The sequence below is a fragment of the Ambystoma mexicanum genome, chromosome 7q (assembly GCF_040938575.1).
Source record: "Ambystoma mexicanum isolate Mex_15411 chromosome 7q, UKY_AmexF1_1, whole genome shotgun sequence".
Lineage (NCBI taxonomy): Eukaryota > Metazoa > Chordata > Amphibia > Caudata > Ambystomatidae > Ambystoma > Ambystoma mexicanum.
Genome location: NC_090941.1, coordinates 718,494,235 through 718,515,148, shown reverse-complemented (window position 1 = coordinate 718,515,148; position 20,914 = coordinate 718,494,235). Strand labels below are relative to the sequence as shown.

The following is a 20,914-nucleotide window of genomic DNA, read 5'->3' as shown; positions in this document are numbered from 1 at the left end:
GCGTACGCAGAATATGGCGAGCCCACCACAGTCCCTCTCCACTTTCTCTTAACCAGGTCCAACTTCTCTCGCGTCAAGTACGTCTCCTGTAGTAGTGCAATATCTATTTTCTGCCTTTTCAGATACATCATGATTTTATTTCTTTTCAGATAACTGTTAAGGCCCCTGACGTTCCATGTTATTATCCTGAGGTCTCCCATAAGTCGTTGGTAAGCACCCCCTCGATCTTCCGCCGATCCCCCCCCCCCCTCATGCGCCGCAAGTGCAACTTTCTTATTCCTCCAAATAGGCTCGAAACAAAACTTAAACTTCTAATAACCACACACACACTCAACTTCCCATCCCCCCACCACCTCCCCCCCCACATTCCTTCCCCAACCACACACCCCCAACTGTTGCCCAGCTCCATTCCTGGATCTCAGGCACCCCCACATCTAGCCCTGCCTAGCACAAGCTTCTACTCAGGGCTCAGTAGGGTAAGCCACCCTAATGGCCACTGAAATTAATAATCTATCCGGGTATGTCGTCCACGTTCTGTTGCTCCTTTTAAGAAATATTACGCATACAGATGCTAGACAGTTACCAATTGCAGTTACACTCCCTATATTCTAGTCCATGCCGAGCACCAGGCTCGGATTGTGCTCAAAGTTCAGCCAGTTACAATTTCTCTGTACAATCAGGATCCTCCTCCCACTCACCCTCACAATATCCGTATTGCAAAATCTTCATTCGGTATGCTCCTGCCGGTCACGATCTGCTTCTTGTTCCGGGCAATAGCATATATTTGACTCCTGCCGCTCTCAGCCTTCTTTTGACGGCGACGTAACTATACCTCTGCCTTTGCACCAGTATCGTATAGTCCGGGTATGCTGTGATGTTGCTGGATGCTCTCTCTATCGTACCGCCCTCAAGAAAATATTCAAGGATCTTTTCTCTATCCCTGTAATTCAGGATCCTCGCGATGATCCGCCTTGGCTGGGCCCCCGGCCGGGGTTTCCTCATTAGGGCGCGATGCGCCCGCTCCACCGTGAATCCTTGCGAAAGATTCCCTGCTCCGATCCCTTGTATGATCATGTTTTCAACATAGTTTGTGGGGTCTTGGCCTTCTTCCCCCTCCGGCAGACCAACCACACGGTATTGATCTTCACCCCACTTTCCAGACCATGGTTTTTTCTGCAAGTGCCCTGACATCTTGACGTAACAGGGTGAGTTCCGTGCCCACAGCATCAATTTTATTCTCCAGGGCTGTGCGTATGTCTGCCATTGCCACTCCGTCCCGTTATAGCCTCCAGGATTTGGTGCTTATCCCCTTCGGGGGCATCTTCTGCGGGAGTCACGACAGTGCTCTGCACGGATGTTGAGGGGGTCCGCTGCGTTTTCGTAAAAACCTCCATCGCGGGTTGCTTGGACTTGACGCTCAACCCTTTCGCCGACATGGCGCTGCCCTCCACTCCTGTACGGCTCCGTCTTGGTGCAGCTGCTGCACTGTCCTTCGTCCGACAATAGTCTGGCTCCCAGGTCTCCTAACTCACATTCAAGATGGCACTCCGAATTGTCTTACGGGTGGGCTATGGCCTCGCACTCATCATTCAACTTCCATAGGCCTTGTCGCCCAAGTATCCAATGCTATCTCCTCCTGCAGTCAGATCGCCAAGGCTTCATTAGCGTACGCCAGGTAGGGCACTCTCACGGTGCTATCTTGAACATTTTTCCATATTTCCTGTTGTACTCGTCCGACAGGCAATGGTCGGCAGCCTTGTCCCACAGTCCCGGGGAATCGGTTTCGTTTCTCCTCGGAGGCCTCCCCTTTGTTAGCAGCCATCTTGGCACCGAAGTGGCCACACAGCAGTACCAACAAAAACATATATATCTCACAATTCCTCGGGACCATGAACTCCTTCCACGAACTCCACTTAGCGTGCAGCTTCCGACTCCTGATCCCCAAAGTTCTAGGCGCTTGTTACAGTTTCAGCGGGTAACTTTAGCAAAATTAAAGTCGGATCATCAGGAGCTCCTCACGAAGCACGTCCTGTTCCATGGCCAGATAGCCATGCCCCTCTACCTTCACAATGTTAAGGTCCAGGATCCAGATCTGCATACACTGCAACAGAAAAGACTTGTTAAAAATGGGGTAACAAACAGGCGAGATGTGTTTATCTACAACATGGCCGCGCAGCCATCACATGTGCTTACCTTCGGGGAAGGCAGCCTGCAGCCCAAATGGAAATCAATTCAGCACTCCCACTCGGCATTAGTGCTGGCGCAGCTCCCATGTGTGTAGAATAGGAGCCTTATGCAAACTTTGGGTTTCTTTGTTAAAGGCTTGCCCCTGTTTCAAAGCTTCACTTTCTAAGGAGCCTGTCTGTCTCTGTCCGAGCCGTGGAGGGCCTGGAGTGCCATAGAAAACTCTGTTCTAGCTATGTTCCATCCACCTGACTAATTCATTGCCTGGTCCTACCTCTGGATCAAAGGCCTCCTACGTTCCCTACAGTAATGACTGTGAGTTTGGGTGTTCTACCATTACAAACTCTCCTGTGGCATTGCCAATGCTGTACTCTCAATCCATTTTCTTAACTGACCTCATTCATTTTTACTAAATCTACTTCTTTCATACATGTATATCAGTGCTTCTGTTTCCCTGTGCTCCTTCTACATTCAGTGTTGCATCTAAAAACGTTTTTGGGGTGTGTTGCTTAATTCGAATTTTGTTGCTTCTGTTACTCTTGCACCATGCTGCACTGTTTCATTCTGCTGTGCCTGATATTGAACTTGGCTGTGTGCACATGCTGCATTGTTTCATTCTGCTGCTTTAACTAAAATCAAACACGGCTGTGTACTTGCTGTTTACTTTTTTATTTTTTTACACTTTTTGCTGGGTGCACAACTGTTAATTTACCACCTTTTTAAAAAAAATAGCTTTAGCTTTGAGTACATCCTGCAATAACATCCTACCTTGTCCTGTGTGCCCCCCCCCCCCCTCCGCTGTGTTTTCCCCCTGCCCACTGCATGTGCCTGTGTACATCAGCCTGGTAAGTGCCCCCATCACTGCAGCTAGCTATGTCACAATCTATCTCTCAAATCTTTTCTAACTGCTTCTCTATTTCCTATCCCTCGCCTATCACTAAATCTGTTTGGAAGAAACTTAAGGACCTACTGGGCTCTAACCCAGGCCTTCCTATTGCAGACACCTATGTCACGGCTTCCGCCACAGAGACTCTCAGACATCCTCTTTGTCGTTCCCGCACACGACTTGTGGACTCTCCACATGGGCGCCTTTCTCCTATCGCCTATTCTCCCATTAAAGGTGGCACCCGCTGGGAAGTCCTCCTTGACCTCTGTCATTTCCAGGGTCATTAATGTATACCGGAATGGAACCATCATGGTTCAGGGTCTTCAGCCCAGCCTTCTCTTTGACGGGCTCCTACCTCGCCTCTCAAACCATACTTGTCCCCCTGCCTACTGGGCCTTCTTCCTCCGCACACAGGCTCTGTCGACATTCCTCGCTGTCCCGGCTCCCTTGTCGGCCTTGGCTCCTCTGCCACCACCCACTATCCCTCTGGCTAATCTGCCACCCTCAGGGGATGGGGGGGGACCACTGTCCCCTGCGCCCCCGCAGAAGACCTTCAAAGATGACATGCTGCTTCATATTGCCACGCTTAACTCTTGCTTTGCTGTCAAATACTCGTCTGACATCTGCAACCTCTTTGAACTCATGGATCTTGATGTGCTCACTATCATGGAGACCTGGTTCAAGGACAGCTCTGTCACAAGCTTTGACACACTTCTCCCTGAAGGATACAAGATCCTCTGTGCCCAGGCCCAAGGGGAGAGGAAGGGGGAGTGGCCCTGATCTTCCAAGAATGGATACCTCTGTCCATCATTCCTACTCTGGCCTATTCCTCCTCCTTAGAGTGCCTAGTCTGCAGGCTCTTTCTCCTAAATCTTATCTCCTTATGGCCATCTTCTCTCCTTATGGCCACCTTCTATCCGCCCCCAGGACAGTCCACTCTCTTCCTATCGGAAATGTGCTGACCTGGCTACTTTCCTCCTTCTCTCAACTCCTCCTGCTGGGTGATCTCAACATCCATCTGGACTCTCCTGAATCCTCAGGACCTTTCCGCAACCTATAAGATTATCTCTCCCTTTCCATCTTACCCTCTGACTACATGCACACAGCGGGCCACACTTTGGATAATTTCATCTCTACCTACACCCCCCACTCTATCCCTCTCACTATATCTCTTGGACAAACCACTCTCTTCTAGCATCACACTTGACGATCTCCTCTCCTTTTGCATCAGCACACAAGGCACGGCCACTGGGTCCCTGTCACCAGACCCATGCCTCGACCTACTCTCCGCCTCCAACTGCTGCCGCTGACTCCCACCCTGACCCAGCCCTCGCTAACTTTAATCTCTCCATCTCTAACATCCTTGATTCGCTTGCCCCTGTCATGAGGGTCCAACTGAAGCCTTCCAAAAAGTGCAAAGCTTGGTACAACTTGAATCTGGCTGCCCTTAAACGCAAGTGTAGGGCAGCTGAGCGGAAATGGAATTTGTCGGGTGGACCCTCTGACAAACTGGCCTGCATCCACACCAAGAAAAGTCGTTATTCAAGCCTGCATCTTTGTGGCATCAAAAACGGCCGAACTTTTCAAAGTCTGTAAGGAACTGGCCAATCCTGCAGCAGGCTCCTCTTCTGTCAGACCCACCCAGGACCTTTGCTCGTCCCTGGCTGCACACTAAACCGCAAAAATTAGACATCCTTTCCTCTCTCTCCTCCACACAAACTCATTCACCAACACCTCTGGAGCCTCCCTTTGCCCCAGAACTGTAGATCCAGTCGAAACTGGCTTTAAGCAGATCGGCAATGGGATAGTCCTAAGACGCCAGGCATGGCTATGCTGCACAGACTTTTGCAAAGAAGTGCAGCATAAGGTTCTCAATATGCCATACGAGGGGGGGTGGGGAGAATCTATTCAGTGACAAAATCGATGAAGCCCGAAAAGCCATGAAGGCGGACTCTGACACAGAAAGATCACTCACTGCCCTGCAAAACAGGAGGTCCTTTCGCCCCTTTCACTCCTTTTGAGGCATCTCAGGCAACACAAGATTTGCAGGCTCCAGAGACAGCAAGGGCTACAGTAGACCTGGATATTATTCTGCTGGCTACAAGCGCAATTACCAATCTTCCCAGCGCAATAGAGCATACCAGTGGCAAAGAAAGCGCGGTTTGTCCACCTCCCAGAGAGGTCGGCAGAATAAGACACGACTGCTGCAAGGGCAGTCAAGTTGGGGCGGGTGTGGCGTTCTACCTCGACAAGTGACAAATAACAGACCGGTGGGTGCTAGATGCAATCCAGTATAGCCACTATTTGGAGTTTGAAAGCCCACAATTCCCGATTTTCCCCCCCACCCCCAATAAAGTTATCTCACCCGCACTATCACGTCTTAAGGCATGAGAGAGATCGCATGCTATGAAAAAAGGGCCATCAAAAAAGTGCCTCCCTCAGCAAGAGGAAAGGGCGTATACTCAAGGTACTTTAACAGATGGCAAGTGGCGCCCTATCTTGGATCTACGGGTACTGAACAAAAACATCAAAAGACAAAAATTCAAAATGGTAATGCTCCAAGAGGTAATGAGAGCTGTCCAACCACACGCGTTCCTGGCGGCCCTATACCTAAAAGATGCATACTTCTATTTGCCAATACATCCAAGGCACCGAAAATACCTCGGGTTCGGAGTGGGTGAAAGCCATTATCAATTTTGGGTTCTACCATTCGGCCTAGAATCGGCACCCAGAACATTCACGAAATGCCTGGCACTAGTTGCAGCCTTCCTCCGGAAACAAGGACACCATGTTTACCCGTACCTGGACAATTGGTTAATTTGAGGAATGACATACCAACAAGCCTTTTCGTCTCTCAACCGAACAGACGCTGCTCCAACAGTTGGGCTGTACTATCAACTATACGAAATCCTGTACAGTTACCTCAAAGAGCTTGGTTTTCCTGGGGGCACAATTCCTTACAAGCCACAATCAGGTCAAACCTTCTTCGGAAAGAGTCAATAGGTGGGTCAATCTAGTGGGCTCATTCACATCAAACAAGCTAGTCACAGTCCGTTCAGGCATGGCTCTTCTGGGAACAATGTCCTTTTGCATTCTGCCGATTCCCCACTGCCTTCACATGCGGCCAGTATAAAAGTTTTCCATGACCAGATGGTCCCAAATCCAGGGTTCCTGGTCGGATAGTTTTAATTTCCTGTACCCGTCAGACACTGACAAGGTGGATGCACTCCTTCAACATCACAACAGGAATGCCACTGATGGAGCCAAATTTCCAACACACCATTGTGACCAATACCGCCCAAGCTGGATGGCGTGCTCATTTAGAACAGCACCAGGTCGAAGGCCTTTGGTTCCCCCAAGAAGCCTTAATTCACATCAATGTGCTAGAATTACAAGCGGTGCACTGGGCTCTCTAATCTTTTCTGCCTCTTATAGAGAATGCAGTGGTATGTGTTCTCACCAAAAACATGACCACAATGTTTTACCTATGGAGCCCGGGCGGGACGCGATCAGACCCCTTATCCCAGGAAGCACAGACCATCTGGTATTGGGCCATCCGGCACAACATTGTAATTAAGAACTTCCACTTACCTGGGATGCAGAACAAGCAAGCAGATACTCTCAGCAGCGGCTCCTCGCAAACACACACATGGCAACTGCACAGCATCCAGATAGCCAACATTTTCTCAAGATGGGGGTCATCCCACTCTGGACCTCTTCGGCAGCCCTAACAACAAACAGTGCCAGAAATTCGCCAGCAGGATTCCACCTCCAGACTCGCAAGGGGACGCATTTTTCGTTCCTTGGAACAGGGTGTTTACCTATGTGTTTTCACCCATAAGGAAAACTATACAAATGATATGCAAGAGTCCTTGCAGATAATCTGGGTAGCCCCGTACTGGCCCAGGCAGACCTGTGTCTCCGATCTCCTTCAGTTGGCTATGGACTATCCAATTCATCTAGGGTCTCGGGCCAATACTGCAGAACAACTGGATGATAATTCTTAAGTTAACAGCGTTACTCCTGACCACTCTGAATTCGGTCATCTGAATATCCCTCAGGACTGCCAGCGCATTCTAGCATCAGCTAGAGCCCCATCCACCAACATCTCTTATAGCCGAAAATGGAAAACATTCTGTGAATGATGTGCACAGTAACCTGATCTGCAGCCGCTAGCTATAACCACTCATCAGCTCCTTCCTTATCTGCTGAAATTAGCTACAGAGTGTCTGGCGGTCTCTTCTATCAAAGTACATTTATCAGCGATCTCCAGATTTACACCTAAAAGATCTTCTCCGCTCTACAGCGACCGGCTAATCCAGCATTTCTTAAAAGGTCTTTTTCGTACCTTTCCACCAAAGAGAAAAAATTCCACCTGTATGGAGCCTGAACCTGGTCTTGGAAGGGTTTATGAAGCCTCCATTCGAACGCATGTCAGCAACCCACATCAAGTTTCTAATTGGAAGGTGACTTTTCTAGTGGCCATTACGTCTTTTAGACGTGTTTCGGATCTCCAAGCCTTGGTTCTCCAGCATGGGGTCTGGCATGGATTCACATGCTCATGAATATTCCCCGTCGTCAGGCTGGGAATCCTCGGTAAAGAAAAAACCAGTATCAGTTTCGTTTCTGATCTGTCTTTCGTAGTAATAACCAATCACTAGTCTCTGCGTCATACTGACCACAGCCAATGACTGCCCTCTACCTAAGCCCCGCCTCTGGCAGCCATCTTCAGATTTTTACCGCACGTTCATGTGTTGGGATCCTCGTGCTATTGCTCTCGAGCGTTAGTGCTATTTTTTCGCGCTTTTCACAAAAAACTTCGATTCTTTCGGTCAAAAGAGCCTCAAGCTCCACCGATCCTACATCCGATCAACGGGGACCCGTGTCGGATTCATCTGTGCCCCTCAAGGGTGAAGATTTCGTCGAGCTACACTTCGGAGGACTCCAGAAGCTTCTCAGGCCCGGTCTCGGAGATGGCCCAGGAGAAGGGAAGCTCGACGCCCGGAAAGCTGTTCAGGGTCTGCCCTGGATGCCAGCTGCAGAACGTCTTCAAGGAGGACGAACACTCTTTCTGCCTTTACTGCCTTCATGAGGACAAGACGCACGTGGAGAAGGACTGTGCGTTTTGCGGCAACATGTCGGAACGGACCATGAAGGACCGCCATCAACGTCTCGCCAACTGGCTGGAGGGTAAGAGCCCGTCTGGCGAGAAGAAGAAGAAATCCGAGCGGTCTTCTAAGACCTTTGAGGGCGCCCCGGCGACGGGGGCCCAACATAAGGCCAAGCACCGCGAGTCTGCTGGCACCGGGAGCGCCGAACGGTCGGGCTCTACGGGCGCCAGGCAGGGCGCACCCTCCCCGGCACCATCAACCACGAGCCAACGCTCTGGGTCGGGTAAGAGGAAGGCCGAGCACCCGGCGAAGCTCCTGGAGAGGCCCCGGTCGAGCTCTAAGGCAGAGGAGGAGCGTGGCAGTGCCCCCTCCCTCAAGGACAAGGCGGTGAGCGCACCTAAGGTGGTGAAGGCCTTGATCCATCCGACCAAGCCCTCTATCGAAACGGTCGCGGCGGCCCTGGCTCAGCCTGTGGTGGCTGCACCAGTGGTGGCGACCTCAGGGCCCAGAATCTCCCTGCCTCCTCGGAGGGAGTCTTCCTTTGTGCCCATCGATAGGACCCCCGTGAAACCCTCCGTGGGGAAGAAGGGGGGGCAGGGCTTCGTCGTAGAGTCAGCCTCAACCTCAGAAGAGGAGCTGATCGAGGTCTTAAGCCACGGCCTAGGCGTGGAAGGCCAGCCCGTCGGAATGGACCCCGACGCAGGTGACGACGACGACATCGTCGAGGATACCGACGGGGCCCCTGCTCGCCCGTCGGATTCCCCTCTGCCAGCGCCGCAAGACAACTCGGCGGCCATTTTGTTGGCCATACAGTCCTTATGCTCCGAGATAAGGACGAGGCTACCGTTACCGACGGAGGAACCTCTCCCGTCGGGGGACCCAGAACCGGGACCTTCTGGTGTTCCCCCTACCAAGAAAAGAAGGATCCATCCACCACCTCCTTTTCAACCGTCGCGCCCCTTCCAGCCCTCCTCCCCGTCCACCCGAGGGGATGATACGGGGACTGACACGGCAGCGACAGGTACGGACGACGAGGCATACGACGAGGATTTTCCGTCGTCGCCTCCCACCAGGGCTTCTCCGCCCGACGAGATCGGATCTTTCCACTCCATGATCTCCAGGGCTTCCGAGCTTTTCCAACTCTGCCCTGAGGAGAAGAAAAAGGAAGGCTTCCTTTATCAGCGGCGCGAGGCCAAGAGGAAGACGGTCCTCGCAGTGCCTCTGTTGGACGACATTTGGGATGAGGGCCTTTCCCTCCTCAAGAACCCTTCCACGACGCCAGCTAGAAGAGACCGGTACGAGAAAAAGTACCGGGTCCCGGACACGGCCCCCCTATGCCTCCGGGCGCAGCCTACCCCGGACTCCGTCGTCTCCGCGGCAGCCAGGAAGAAAGCGGGGGGGGTGCGGCCTCCACATCGACTTCCCCGCCGGACGGCGAGGGAAAGAAATTGGATACTATGGGACGTAGAGTCATCTCGTCGGCAGCGACGACGATTAAAGCGGCCAACGCCTTGGCTATCGTGGCCCGCTACGACAGGGAGCTCTGGTACAAGATAGCTCCCCTGCTGGATTTTCTGCCGGACAAGAGGGCGGAGGCCCTTTAGATCCTGCAGGAAGGTGAGGTGGCCTCGGACCACGCCATCACCGTGGCGACGGACATCGCCGACACTGGGTTCCGCCAGCTGGGCAACGGCGTTTGCCTTCGACGTCGTGGATGGCTCAAAGCTACGGACTTCCGGCAGGACGTCCAGACCAGAATCCTGGACATGCCCTTCGACGGGAACAACCTGTTTGGGAAGACGGTGGACGATTCCCTTCAGGCCATCAAGGCGGATACTGAGACGGCCCGGGCCCTTGGAGTCCTGCAAGGTTCCGGCGGCGGTTTCGCTTCCTACCGTCAAGCGGCCCGCTCGTCGTCGCAAGAGGCCTACAGAGGACGAGGCAAGTCTAGCGGACCCCGCCGTCGTCGCCAAGGAGGTCAAGGCGGCAAGGCCGCGTCCAAGCAGGATTGAACCGGCCATGGGGTCGGGGCCCCACCGAAGCACCCCGGTGGGAGGCCGGCTGGCGGGCTTCGTCAGCGTGTGGGAGTCCATCTCCACCGACCGTTGGGTGCTGGACGCCCTGGCCCGGGGCCACGCGCTCGAGTTTCAAAGAAGGTGCCCGCGCGTCCCCCCCATGGCCAGGAAAGAACTTCACGTCCCTCAACTTCTCCTGGAGGTAAAGGCGATGCTCAGAAAGGGCGCCATCGAACTCGTCCCAAAGAGGCTTCGGGGCTCCGGAGTCTACTCGAGATACTTCCTCGTGAAGAAGAAGACGGGAGGATGGCGCCCCATCCTAGACCTGCGACGTCTGAACAAGTTCATCAAGGCGCAGAAGTTCCGGATGGTCACCCTCCAGCACGTCCTGGGTCAGCTGGAGGAAGGAGACTTCCTATCGTCGTTGGATTTGGAGGATGCCTACTTCCACATTCCCATCCTAAAGGGGCACTGCAAATTCCTCAGATTCGTGGTCCAAGGGCGTCATTACCAGTTCAAAGCCCTCCCTTCAGACTACGGTCGGCACCCAGGGTATTCACCAAGTGCCTCGCACCGGTGGCGGCGCAGCTGCGCCGCGAGGGGATTCACGTCTACCCCTACCTGGACGACTGGCTCATCTGCGCCAAGACGAGGGAGCTCGCCGTGGTCTACACGGCAAGGACCGTCCAACTCCTCACGGACCTGGGATTCTCCGTGAACTACGCCAAATCCCACCTGGTGCCCGCGCAAGTCGCACTGTTTCTGGGAGCGAGGCTCGACACAGTGTCCCTTCTGGCCTCCCCGTCAGAGGAGAGGACCAGGACCATCTTGGGCAAGGTGCAACGGATGTTGGTGGCCGACGCGGCCAAAGTGAGGTCCATCAAGTCCCTCCTCGGGATGATGTCTTCCTGCATCTACCTCATTCCCATGTGCAGGCTCCGGATGCGCCTGTTGCAAGAATTCCTGGATGCGCGCTGGATCCAGACGACGGGCAGCTTCGAGGAAAGGATCAAGCTCGACGAGAGTTTCCGACGAGCGATACGGTGGTGGGGCACCCGCGCGCATCTGACGGCGGGCATGGACTTCCAGACCCCAGCCCACCAGGAGACTGTGACCACGGATGCCTCCCTGGAAGGGTGGGGAGCGCACACCGAAAATCTGCACGCAAGGGGACTCTGGCTCCCGACGGAGAAGTCCCTGCATATCAACGTCCTGGAGCTCCGTGCAGTGTTTTGGGCCCTCGGGTCCTTCCTTCCGTCCCTCAAGGGCAAGGTGGTGAGGATCTTCACCGACAACACCACCACCATGTTTTACATCAGGAAACAGGGCGGAACCAGGTCCCCAGCGCTGTCCAAGGAGGCGCAGGACCTGTGGCATTGGGCCGTTGCCCAAGGGATTTTTCTGGTGCCGTTTCATCTGGCAGGGATAAAAAACACCATCGCCGACTCACTCAGCAGGGAGCTGCGCTCGTGCCACGAGTGGGAACTACGGCAGGATCTGGTGGATCGCCTCTTCCGACGGTGGGGCACACCCCAGATCGACCTGTTCGCGACGGCGACGAACACCAAGTGCCGGAGGTTCGCCAGCAGGTTTCCCCAGACGAGGAGCATGGGCGATGCTTTCTCGTTCCCCTGGGAGGGCCTGTTCCTCTACGCGTTCCCTCGCTTGCCTCTGCTAATCCGGCTCGTCAACCAGCTCAAGAGGTCACGGTGCAGGATGATCCTCGTCGCACCTGCGTGGCCGAGGCAGATATGGTTCCCGGACCTTCTGGACTTGTCAGCGTCCCCGCCGATCAAGCTGCCGGCGGACGCGGATCTACTCTCCAGGGAAGGAGGCGCCATCCTCCACCACGACCCGAAGTCGCTGAACTTGCAGGCCTGGCTCCTGCAGCGCTAGAGTTTGGAGGATACGACATACCGGCCGATTGCAGAGAGGTTCTTGCAAAGGCCAGGGCGTCCTCGACTCTTAAATGCTACGGACACAAATGGAAGAGGTTCTCTGTCTGGTGCCACGCACAGAAGATTAACCCTCTACGGATTACGGCTCCCCAAGTACTGCCGTACCTGCTGACGCTGGCCAAAGCTGGTCTGGCACACGCGTCCATCAAGATTCATCTTGCTGCGATCTCCCGATACACCAGAACCACGGGGCGGACGTCCTTGTGGTCTCATCGTCTGGTGAAAGAGTTCATGAAGGGACTGTTCAGATCGTTCCCGCCGGTGAAGGCTCCGGCCCCGGCGTGGGAGCTCAACGTGGTGCTGACCAAGCTCATGGGACCTCCGTTCGAGCCTCTGCACTCGGCCCCGTTGAAGTTTCTATCGTGGAAAACAGCTTTTCTTGTGGCCATCACCTCCGCACGACGAGTGGGAGGGATCCAGGCCCTTTCCTGCAAGGCCCCGTACTTGACTTTCCACGACACGAGGGTAGTGCTCAGGACGCACCCCTCCTTCATGCCCAAGGTACCGTCGGACTTCCATCTCAACGAACCCTTGGTGTTACCTGTGTTCTTCCCGTCGCCTTCGTCGCCGGCTGAGAGGACTTTGCACTCGCTGGATGTAGCTAGAGCGCTGAAGTTCTACGTGGACCGCACGAAGGGTTTTCGGAAGACGTCCCAACTCTTTGTGAACTTTGGACCTGTCAATCAGGGGAAGGCTCTCTCGAAGGCTTCCATCTCCAGATGGCTCTCCGGCTGTATCATGTGCTGTCACCGGTTGGCAAACCGACCGCTGCCTGGCCGTCCGAGAGCCCATTCCACCAGAGCGATCGCAGCTACCACGGCGTTCCTATCTGGTGTGCCCCTGCTGGACATATGCAGGGCTGCTACGTGGAGGTCGACGCACACCTTCACGAAATTCTACTGCGTCGACCGGGATTCCAGGGAGGAGTCCAGGGTCGGCCAAGCAGTGCTGCGCAACCTGTTCGCCTGAGGTGAGCCTGGTGAGGAGGTAAGATGCTTAATGTTGAGTTGATGTGATGCTTAATGTTGAGCCTTTGCCACCTCCCGTGGTTGTGCATGTGTGTACTGCTATGTATTCTTTATTCATGAGCATGTGAATCCATGCCAGACCCCATGCTGGAGAAGGAACAAGTTACTTACCTGTAACTGTTGTTCTCCAGCATGGGTCTGGCATGGATTCACATGCAAACCCTCCCGCCTACCCCTCTGCGGCTCTTCACTTGGTCATACTGCCACTTCACGCGCTTCCAAATCTGAAGATGGCTGCCAGAGGCGGTGCTTAGGTAGAGGGCAGTCATTGGCTGTGGTCAGTATGACGCAGAGACCAGTGATTGGTTATTACTACGAAAGACAGATCAGAAACGAAACTGATACTGGTTTTTTCTTTACCGAGGATTCCCAGCCTGACGACGGGGAATATTCATGAGCATGTGAATCCATGCCAGACCCATGCTGGAGAACAACAGTTACAGGTAAGTAACTTGTTCCTTCTACTTGCTTATAAAATACTCCCATTGGGAATTGAACTTACATTTTTACTCCCTAAAGAATTTTACTCCCAACTTTAGAACCTAGGGAGTAAAATAATTTCAAATCTTATCTGGAGCTGTGATCTTACTGAAGGTTTTAATCTGTTGCTTGTAATTGGGAGATGGCTGGGATTGGCTCTTGTCCATGAGTTCAACTGGCAGTGTTCTGCAGTTAAGGAGATGAACCAAGAATATTAATATCCTGAGAAAAATCACTCCTGGATTTTTCTTATCTTTTCTCCGCTTCTTTTTTTCCCTCCTCCTGGGGGAATATGAAGAATTTGACCGTTTGTATTTGCTAAAATGTAGATTGGGACAGTAATGTTTCTGTTAGATTCTGCGAGTTTTAAGATTAGATAGTTTTTTTAATGATTTGTTAGATTAATGCTCTTTTCTATTTTTTCTTTTTTCCGTCCTTAAATAGTTGGATTACTTTTTCTACTGTAACATGTTATGTATGAGCTGCTAATTTTGTAAAAGGTTTTGTATAGCAAAATATAAATAAAAAATAAATATATTAATGGCCTTTCCTCCATCCTGGAAGTTAGTTTCCCCTCCTGGCCCTCCTTGCTGCTGCATGGGCTAAGCTGAGGCCTCCTATGATTCCAGTGTGAATTAAACGCCAGAAACACACTTAATAAACTGTTTAGCGGCTGTTTCCCTTGGAATGTTGCAACAAAGTAGCCCCAGCATTCAATAACTTATTGTTTCTATTTTTTTTTTCTCCTTTGTTTTCTTCTTGCACTTAGCTTCAACCTCCTCCCCTTTCCCCCTTCCCTGTAGCACCAGCCTGAGACCATTACTCCAGGGGAAAGATGCTTTTATTGTTTGTTTGTTTTATTACTTGTATTGCGCACCAGACCCATGGGTAACCGGGCTCATTTTATATGACAACTTACAGCTTAGTTACAAGAGCACATGGCAAATAGAGAAACAAGAAATATACAAAAATATACAACAGGCAAAAATGTTGATACACGTATTTACAGTCCTAATCAGACAGGCAGAAACTGCTAGGAAGTAGGTGTGTGCAAAAGTACGAAAGGTGGAGGTGCTTTATAGCTTTTATTCTTTGCATTTTCCGTAATTGAGAAACCGCAGACTTGAAACATGTTATCAGTTGATTCTCTGAGGTTTGTGACATGGCTTAATTGTTTGGCAATTGACGTAAGTGATTGCCATTAATGCGAAAGGCATCTTTTCCTAGTCTAGACTTTTGGTTCTGCTCAGAGAGCTTCAGGCTCACTTAATTTGTGAGGGGACAGATTACTTTAGCTCTGCATGGTTACACAAAGAAGGGGTTTGGGGACAAGTAACTGATGGAGTAGGGAAATAGCCAGTACCCCTGCAACTGACCTGTAATGAGGCACTCTGGTTGTACGCTGCCCTGTGATGGGGAATAAAGTAAGGTGACCATGGTCTCCTCCAAATACCACCCTCTGAAACAACATCCACTGGCTCGGGGTAGCACCTTACCCTCCCCAAATTAGCTATTGTTGCTATCTATAACTAGCTGGAGATCTATTAAAAGCAGTCAAAGTACTCTTTTGCAAGAGCCCCGTGTGCACACATGCCCTCACACCCCCGAACATCCTGCGGGCCCAGCCACACAGTTTCAAGACTAGTGGTCTAACTTGTGAAACTCTTTTAATTTTGCAGAGCCACCATATTAAGCACCGCTAACTAATTGGGACCGCAAGAGTGTCCCTTGGAGATAGGCAGTTGATGTTATTTAAGAGCCTATGCCACGTTGAGAGGGAAGTCTTTGGAGCTCATGTTCTTAAAGCGCATTTGGTGGTGTTAGGCGTTACGTGTTGTCAAATTTTGGGCATGTGCACAGCGGAGTGCAAAGGTGCTGGGCAAAAGGTGGGGTGCATATGCCTGGCAGCGTTCACCTATGGCCAGTGGAGCTCACAATTGGAATTAAAAGCTACAAGCATGTCGTGCAGGTTTTAATTGTAAATATTGCAGGCATCGTTTAAAATGGATCCCTATGGGGTCCGCCTGCTTTATGCTGACACACTTTGTCCTAAGCGTTTGGGAAATGCAGTCGGGTAGGAGGGGGCAATGTGGCCACTCTAAAGTTAGAGGCTTTCTAACATTGGTTTATTGTAGCACTATATCCTTCTAATCAGTAAATGATTGTCTGTGGATATTAAGTAAAGTGCTTGCTCTTTTATTATGAACCCTTAAGAAATGGGGATTGGAGAAAATTGCGTATGTTTTTACATTTTTCAAACCATTCATTCTTTGAAGCGTTAAACTGCATGCAGAACTGAAAAAATTAAGACAGTTGCCATTTATCTTGTTACAATTCATTTTGCAGATAATGGTTTGCAAATTGACTTGTTTGCAGAAACTTGAAAATAGGAACAGTTATATTTTCTGTTTTTTTTTCCCCTTAAGATTCATGGATCTCCCAGTCTGCTTCATTTCCCAGAAATCAAAAGCAACCGGGGGTAGACTCCTTATCACCCGTGGCGTCCCTTCCAAAGCAGACTTTCCAGCCATCACAGCAACAGCAAACTCCAAAACCTGTAAAGGTTACCTGTGCAAACTGCAAAAAACCTTTACAGAAAGGGCAAACTGCTTACCAACGAAAAGGATCCGCTCACCTTTTTTGTTCGACTACCTGCCTATCAACGTTTTCTCACAAGCCTGCTCCTAAGAAGTTATGCACAATGTGTAAAAAGTAAGCATTTTATTGCTTATAATTTGTAAAAGTCCTGGTGCAGCAAATTGTAATTCTCTTACAGGTTTTCTGCTTCATAAGCACCAAAATCTACTGATGTAAATACATTTTACAAAATGTATTTTAAAATGTTTAATGCGATTTAAGCGACACTGATCGGATAGATTCACAATATGCCCATCTTGTACGATTTCTTTGTATTGCCTTTACTATCCAGAAAGTGTTTTACGTTTAAAATTATTTTTTTATTAAAAATGTTTCTTGAAATTACACCATGAAAAGCTGTAAGCAGTTGCAAATATACATCACAGTACTTTGTGTGCATTGTTATGAAGAGTAGATGTATTTTGGTTTAAAAGAAACCCTTAATGTTGGAGCTAGGAAGGAGCTAAATTAAAATCTAAAAGGAAGACTCGAGGGATGAAGTGAAAGCACAATCAATAATCTAGATAGATGTTACAGATGGCAAGCATGTCCAGTAGAATGAAAGAGTAAAGGGAGGGAACAACTTTTTTTTTATTAAGAAATAAAATTATATTAAAGGCACAAACTGTTTAGCCAACAGTCAATGTAGTTCATTCAACCAGACTTGAGATCTTGCAGCTTATTAAAGTATATGTTTGTAATGGATTTGTTACACGTCTGCTGATAATGTTGAGGCATTGCTAATGGGAAGATTATTTTAAGTTTACTTATTTATTGCTGTTTACGGTTTACTGCAAATTATTATTGGTGTCATTGAATCCGAAGTCAAATCATACAAGTAGCTTAAGACATGCCTTGCAGCATTGTTGAGTACCATTTGACTCAAAAGGTGTGGGTTTGGCATTATTATAGTTTTAACCTATTTCAATGTTTTCTTCAAGGAAAAAAATAAGGTGTCCGTAATGTTGTAGAGCATTATACATGAACCACTCCTAGCCATGGCTGCATTCCTAAGTAGTTTGGTATTATGCTATTATACACTATGTAAATCTGCTACCCTTCTTAAGATATCACAGAAGTTTCCCCGTACATGTACATCAATCCACTCCTACATTCTAACCTCTTGCCTCAATAATGATGGAACATTTCATCCAGAGGGCGCAGTGAGAACAGGCTTTTTTTTCTATAGCGCCAGAAATGTATTTGTAAATGTTTTTTGATTAACCTGCCACAGCCTTATCCAGGGCCTCGCTTCCTCGGGCACCATGCACTGTTTCCCCCCCCCCCGTCTTTCCCTGCGACAACTGCACTGGATGCTGTATCAGCGTGTTCCTTTCACCTCTCGTTTTTATGCCATTTAGTATTTTTATTTTATTAGTAATATATTCTTGCTTCACAGTTTCTGGGTTCCCTTCACTCATGCCAGGTCATTAAAGGGTGTTCCTCTTGTTTATTTTTAATCTAAAATGTTTTGGTCTTTGGCCCTAACCCCTATTTCCACCACCCACAGTTACCGTGTTTGTGGCTCTTCTAGTTGGATATTTGCTTTTAATGTGAGTCTCTTTTGGTCAGAACACTCTTTCAAAAGCTTTGTCCCTGGGTGGTGGTCAGAAGAGTTCCTTCAGCTCACTTCCAGGAGTTAATTGATGAGAAAAAGAAGAGCGTAAATTAACTTGGTTTTAAGCACTCCTGAGCTGGCAGCCTCTTTCCAGAGGTAGCCATTGACTCTTGTTTAAAGGCCTGTCCTTTGTCAATCTCCCTGACCTCTCAGACTGGAAAACTCAAATGTAAGGGCATGCAGTGTTTTGGCATCTAGCTCATGTATCCTTGTTTGTTCTCTGAAACTGGTATTGGGACTGTCTTGTCCCAATCCATATTTCTCCCAGTGGATGTCAGTTGCTGGGCAGATGTGGGGGATAGATGGATGTCCGGCTTGAGTCTGGCGAGCGTCCAGTCTCTCCGTCCCGCTCGCGGCACGACTGAGGTGCTGCGCCGAAGTATGGCTGCGCTTTCTCCAACATCAAGTTGCGTGCATGCAAGACCAAACACACGGCAGAAGCGCTGCTTGCTCAGTGAACTGGGAACAACTTTCGTCGACAACCATGTGGTTGGTGACTGCCATAAATTGTGTCAGTGAGTGAAGTAACTTTAAAAAAAAAAAATAAGATTTATTATGATTTTGTTTATTTACAAACATTTTCATTATCGATCTATTTTCCTTTATAGTGATATACTGTCACATTGATATATGTTCCAAAATTGCTTTCCACGTTAATGGGGAGAAGAATAGCACTAGAAAAATTAAGTCGGCCATCGTGAGAAGTGGGACCATAGGTTAAGAGGAAAAAAACATGTTTTAGGGGTCCAGAGTAGTAAGTGAACCTTAGTCCGAAGTCCTGGTGCAGCAAATTGTAATTCTCCTACAGGTTTTCTGCTTCATAAGCACCAAAATCTACTGATGTAAATACATTTTACAAAATGTATTTTAAAATGTTTAATGTGATTTAAGCGTCACTGATATGATAGATTCACAATATGCCCAGCTTGTATGATTTCTTGGTATTGCCTTTACTATCCAGAAAGTGTTTTAAGTTTTAAATAATTTTTTTGTCGGCCCAATGAGGCAGTTTTAGTTCTGAGATGTTCAGCCCATTCTTTTTCGCAGATGCTTGGGTTTAACCATACTCCAAGATATTTGGTAGCTTTAACGTGTTCCAATTTTTTTGCTTTTAGGTAAACCAAAAGCGCTCTTCTTCCCTAGTTGATGTGCGAGGGTCATAGATTGTGATTTTATGTTATGTTAATAATCAAGTCATTAGCGTCCATATATTGCTCTAGGGCATTGAGTCGCCTTTGTAGGCCCACTTGAGTTCTGTCCAGTAGTACGAGATCATCCGTGTGCATAATCCACGGCACGGAAGTCCCATTTAGGATTGGTAGATTTGCAATTATTGAATTTTGTGAAGCCGCTCGGTCTGAGGTATATAGATTAAAACATGGCTGCAAGGGGGTAGCCTTGTTTTAATCAATTCCAGGTTATTTCCTTTGAGACGGCACCATTTTGAGATAATCTTACTCTTATGGCACTATATTTGAATATAGTGCTTTAATCGCCTCCAAGATATCTATCGGGCAGTTCCAGGAGCGTAGTTTCTGACATAGTTTTTGGCGGTTTACTCTATCAAATGCAAGTTGGAAGTCTATAAATACTATGAAGACTGTTATTTTTGTACTTATTGCTTCCAATTTGAGAAGGTTCAGGATCATTAAGTTGATATTTGTTCCTACTCCTTTAATAAACCCTGTTTGTCTAGGGTCTGTTCCATTGTTCGCAATGGACCATTCTATTAATCTTTGCAGAAGAATGGAGGCCAATATTTTACCTAGCGGATCTAAAAGGGCTATTGGCCGGTAATTAGATGGAGACTTTCTAATGCCTTTTTTAAAAATTGGGATCTGAGTCACCAGTTTCCAGGTGGTTGGGATTTGTTTCAGCTCAATTATGATGTTAAATATCTGGTGGCAGAGGCCTGTCCACGCTTCAGGATTGATTTTGAGGCTTGAGTTGGTAAGCCCATCCGAGCATGGAGCCCGAGATGGATTAAGATGTTTAATGTGGAATAACATTTCATCGTATTCCCATTTTTATCTTCCATTTCTTTGCACTTTTTGGATTTTGTTCATCAGATGGTTTATTTCTTTTGGCGGAGAGGTCAGTGAAATATGTCACCCGTGTCGCTTCTGGGATGTCTGAGATTAGGAGGTCTGATTGTATCTCACGTCGATTTAGTAACTTCCAAAGGTGTAAAGTATTAAGTTGAGACAGCGCACCTAGCATGCATACCGCATCGTTTTGTGAGCGGATTGCCTGAGTGTTTCAGAGCCAATTCCTATAATGTTTGTACGTTTTTGTACACTTCTTGCGATCTTCAATAATAGTGTTGTATTGCTTTCAATTTTGCTCGTAGTCGTTTATTTCTCATGGCAGTTTCTTTATTGGCATGGTTATATTTAGGTCTTTGAGTCAGTGGTTTACAATTCATAGTTATGAAACGTATGAAGCCATTCATAATCAGGTTTTTCAGAAGCATCCATAGTAATATTCATGGAGATTTCTTTTAGTCCTTGTATTTGTTCTTCTGTGATACGCAGCCTGTTATTTCCATAATTTACTTAGAGTCTTGGAAGTATCTGGTGCAATTATCTTTCTTGTTGGGCTTCCATGTCAAAGTTACTTTGTGATGCACATTGCATGAAGCATGGAAAATGTTCACGGTGTCACTCTTGGCAATTAAGGAGGTTTATACAAAGATGTAGTCTAAATGTGCTTCAGACTGCCCTTTTGTCCACGTAGGCACAGCCGGAATGTCATCTCTCATGTGACCATTCATTAACACAATGTCTCTTCGTGATGGCTTTTTAATCCATATCTGGGCTTTCAACAGTTTTTTTTAGCGGAATATTAGTTCCTTTGGTGCTGAAAAGATGGATGTTTAAGTCTTCACATAAGATAAACGAAAATGTTTTATGTCGCCTTTGTATGTCATCAATGTTTGATAGAACAGTGTCAATGAAAAATATGATCATTTATAGCTACTGGATTCTATTATAGACT

General features: G+C 48.7%; 1 protein-coding gene across 5 annotated transcripts in view; it reads left to right on the top strand.

Moving 5' to 3' along the window:
* ZMYM2 (zinc finger MYM-type containing 2) overlaps window positions 1-20,914 on the top strand; it is a 2,192,903-nt gene that overhangs the window by 177,527 nt on the left and 1,994,462 nt on the right. For all 5 annotated transcript variants that reach the window (XM_069640238.1, XM_069640242.1, XM_069640239.1 and 2 more), the window contains one exon: window positions 16,089-16,374. In XM_069640238.1, coding sequence (XP_069496339.1) covers window positions 16,089-16,374 — 286 coding nt within the window. The remainder of the gene's footprint in view (window positions 1-16,088; window positions 16,375-20,914) is intronic.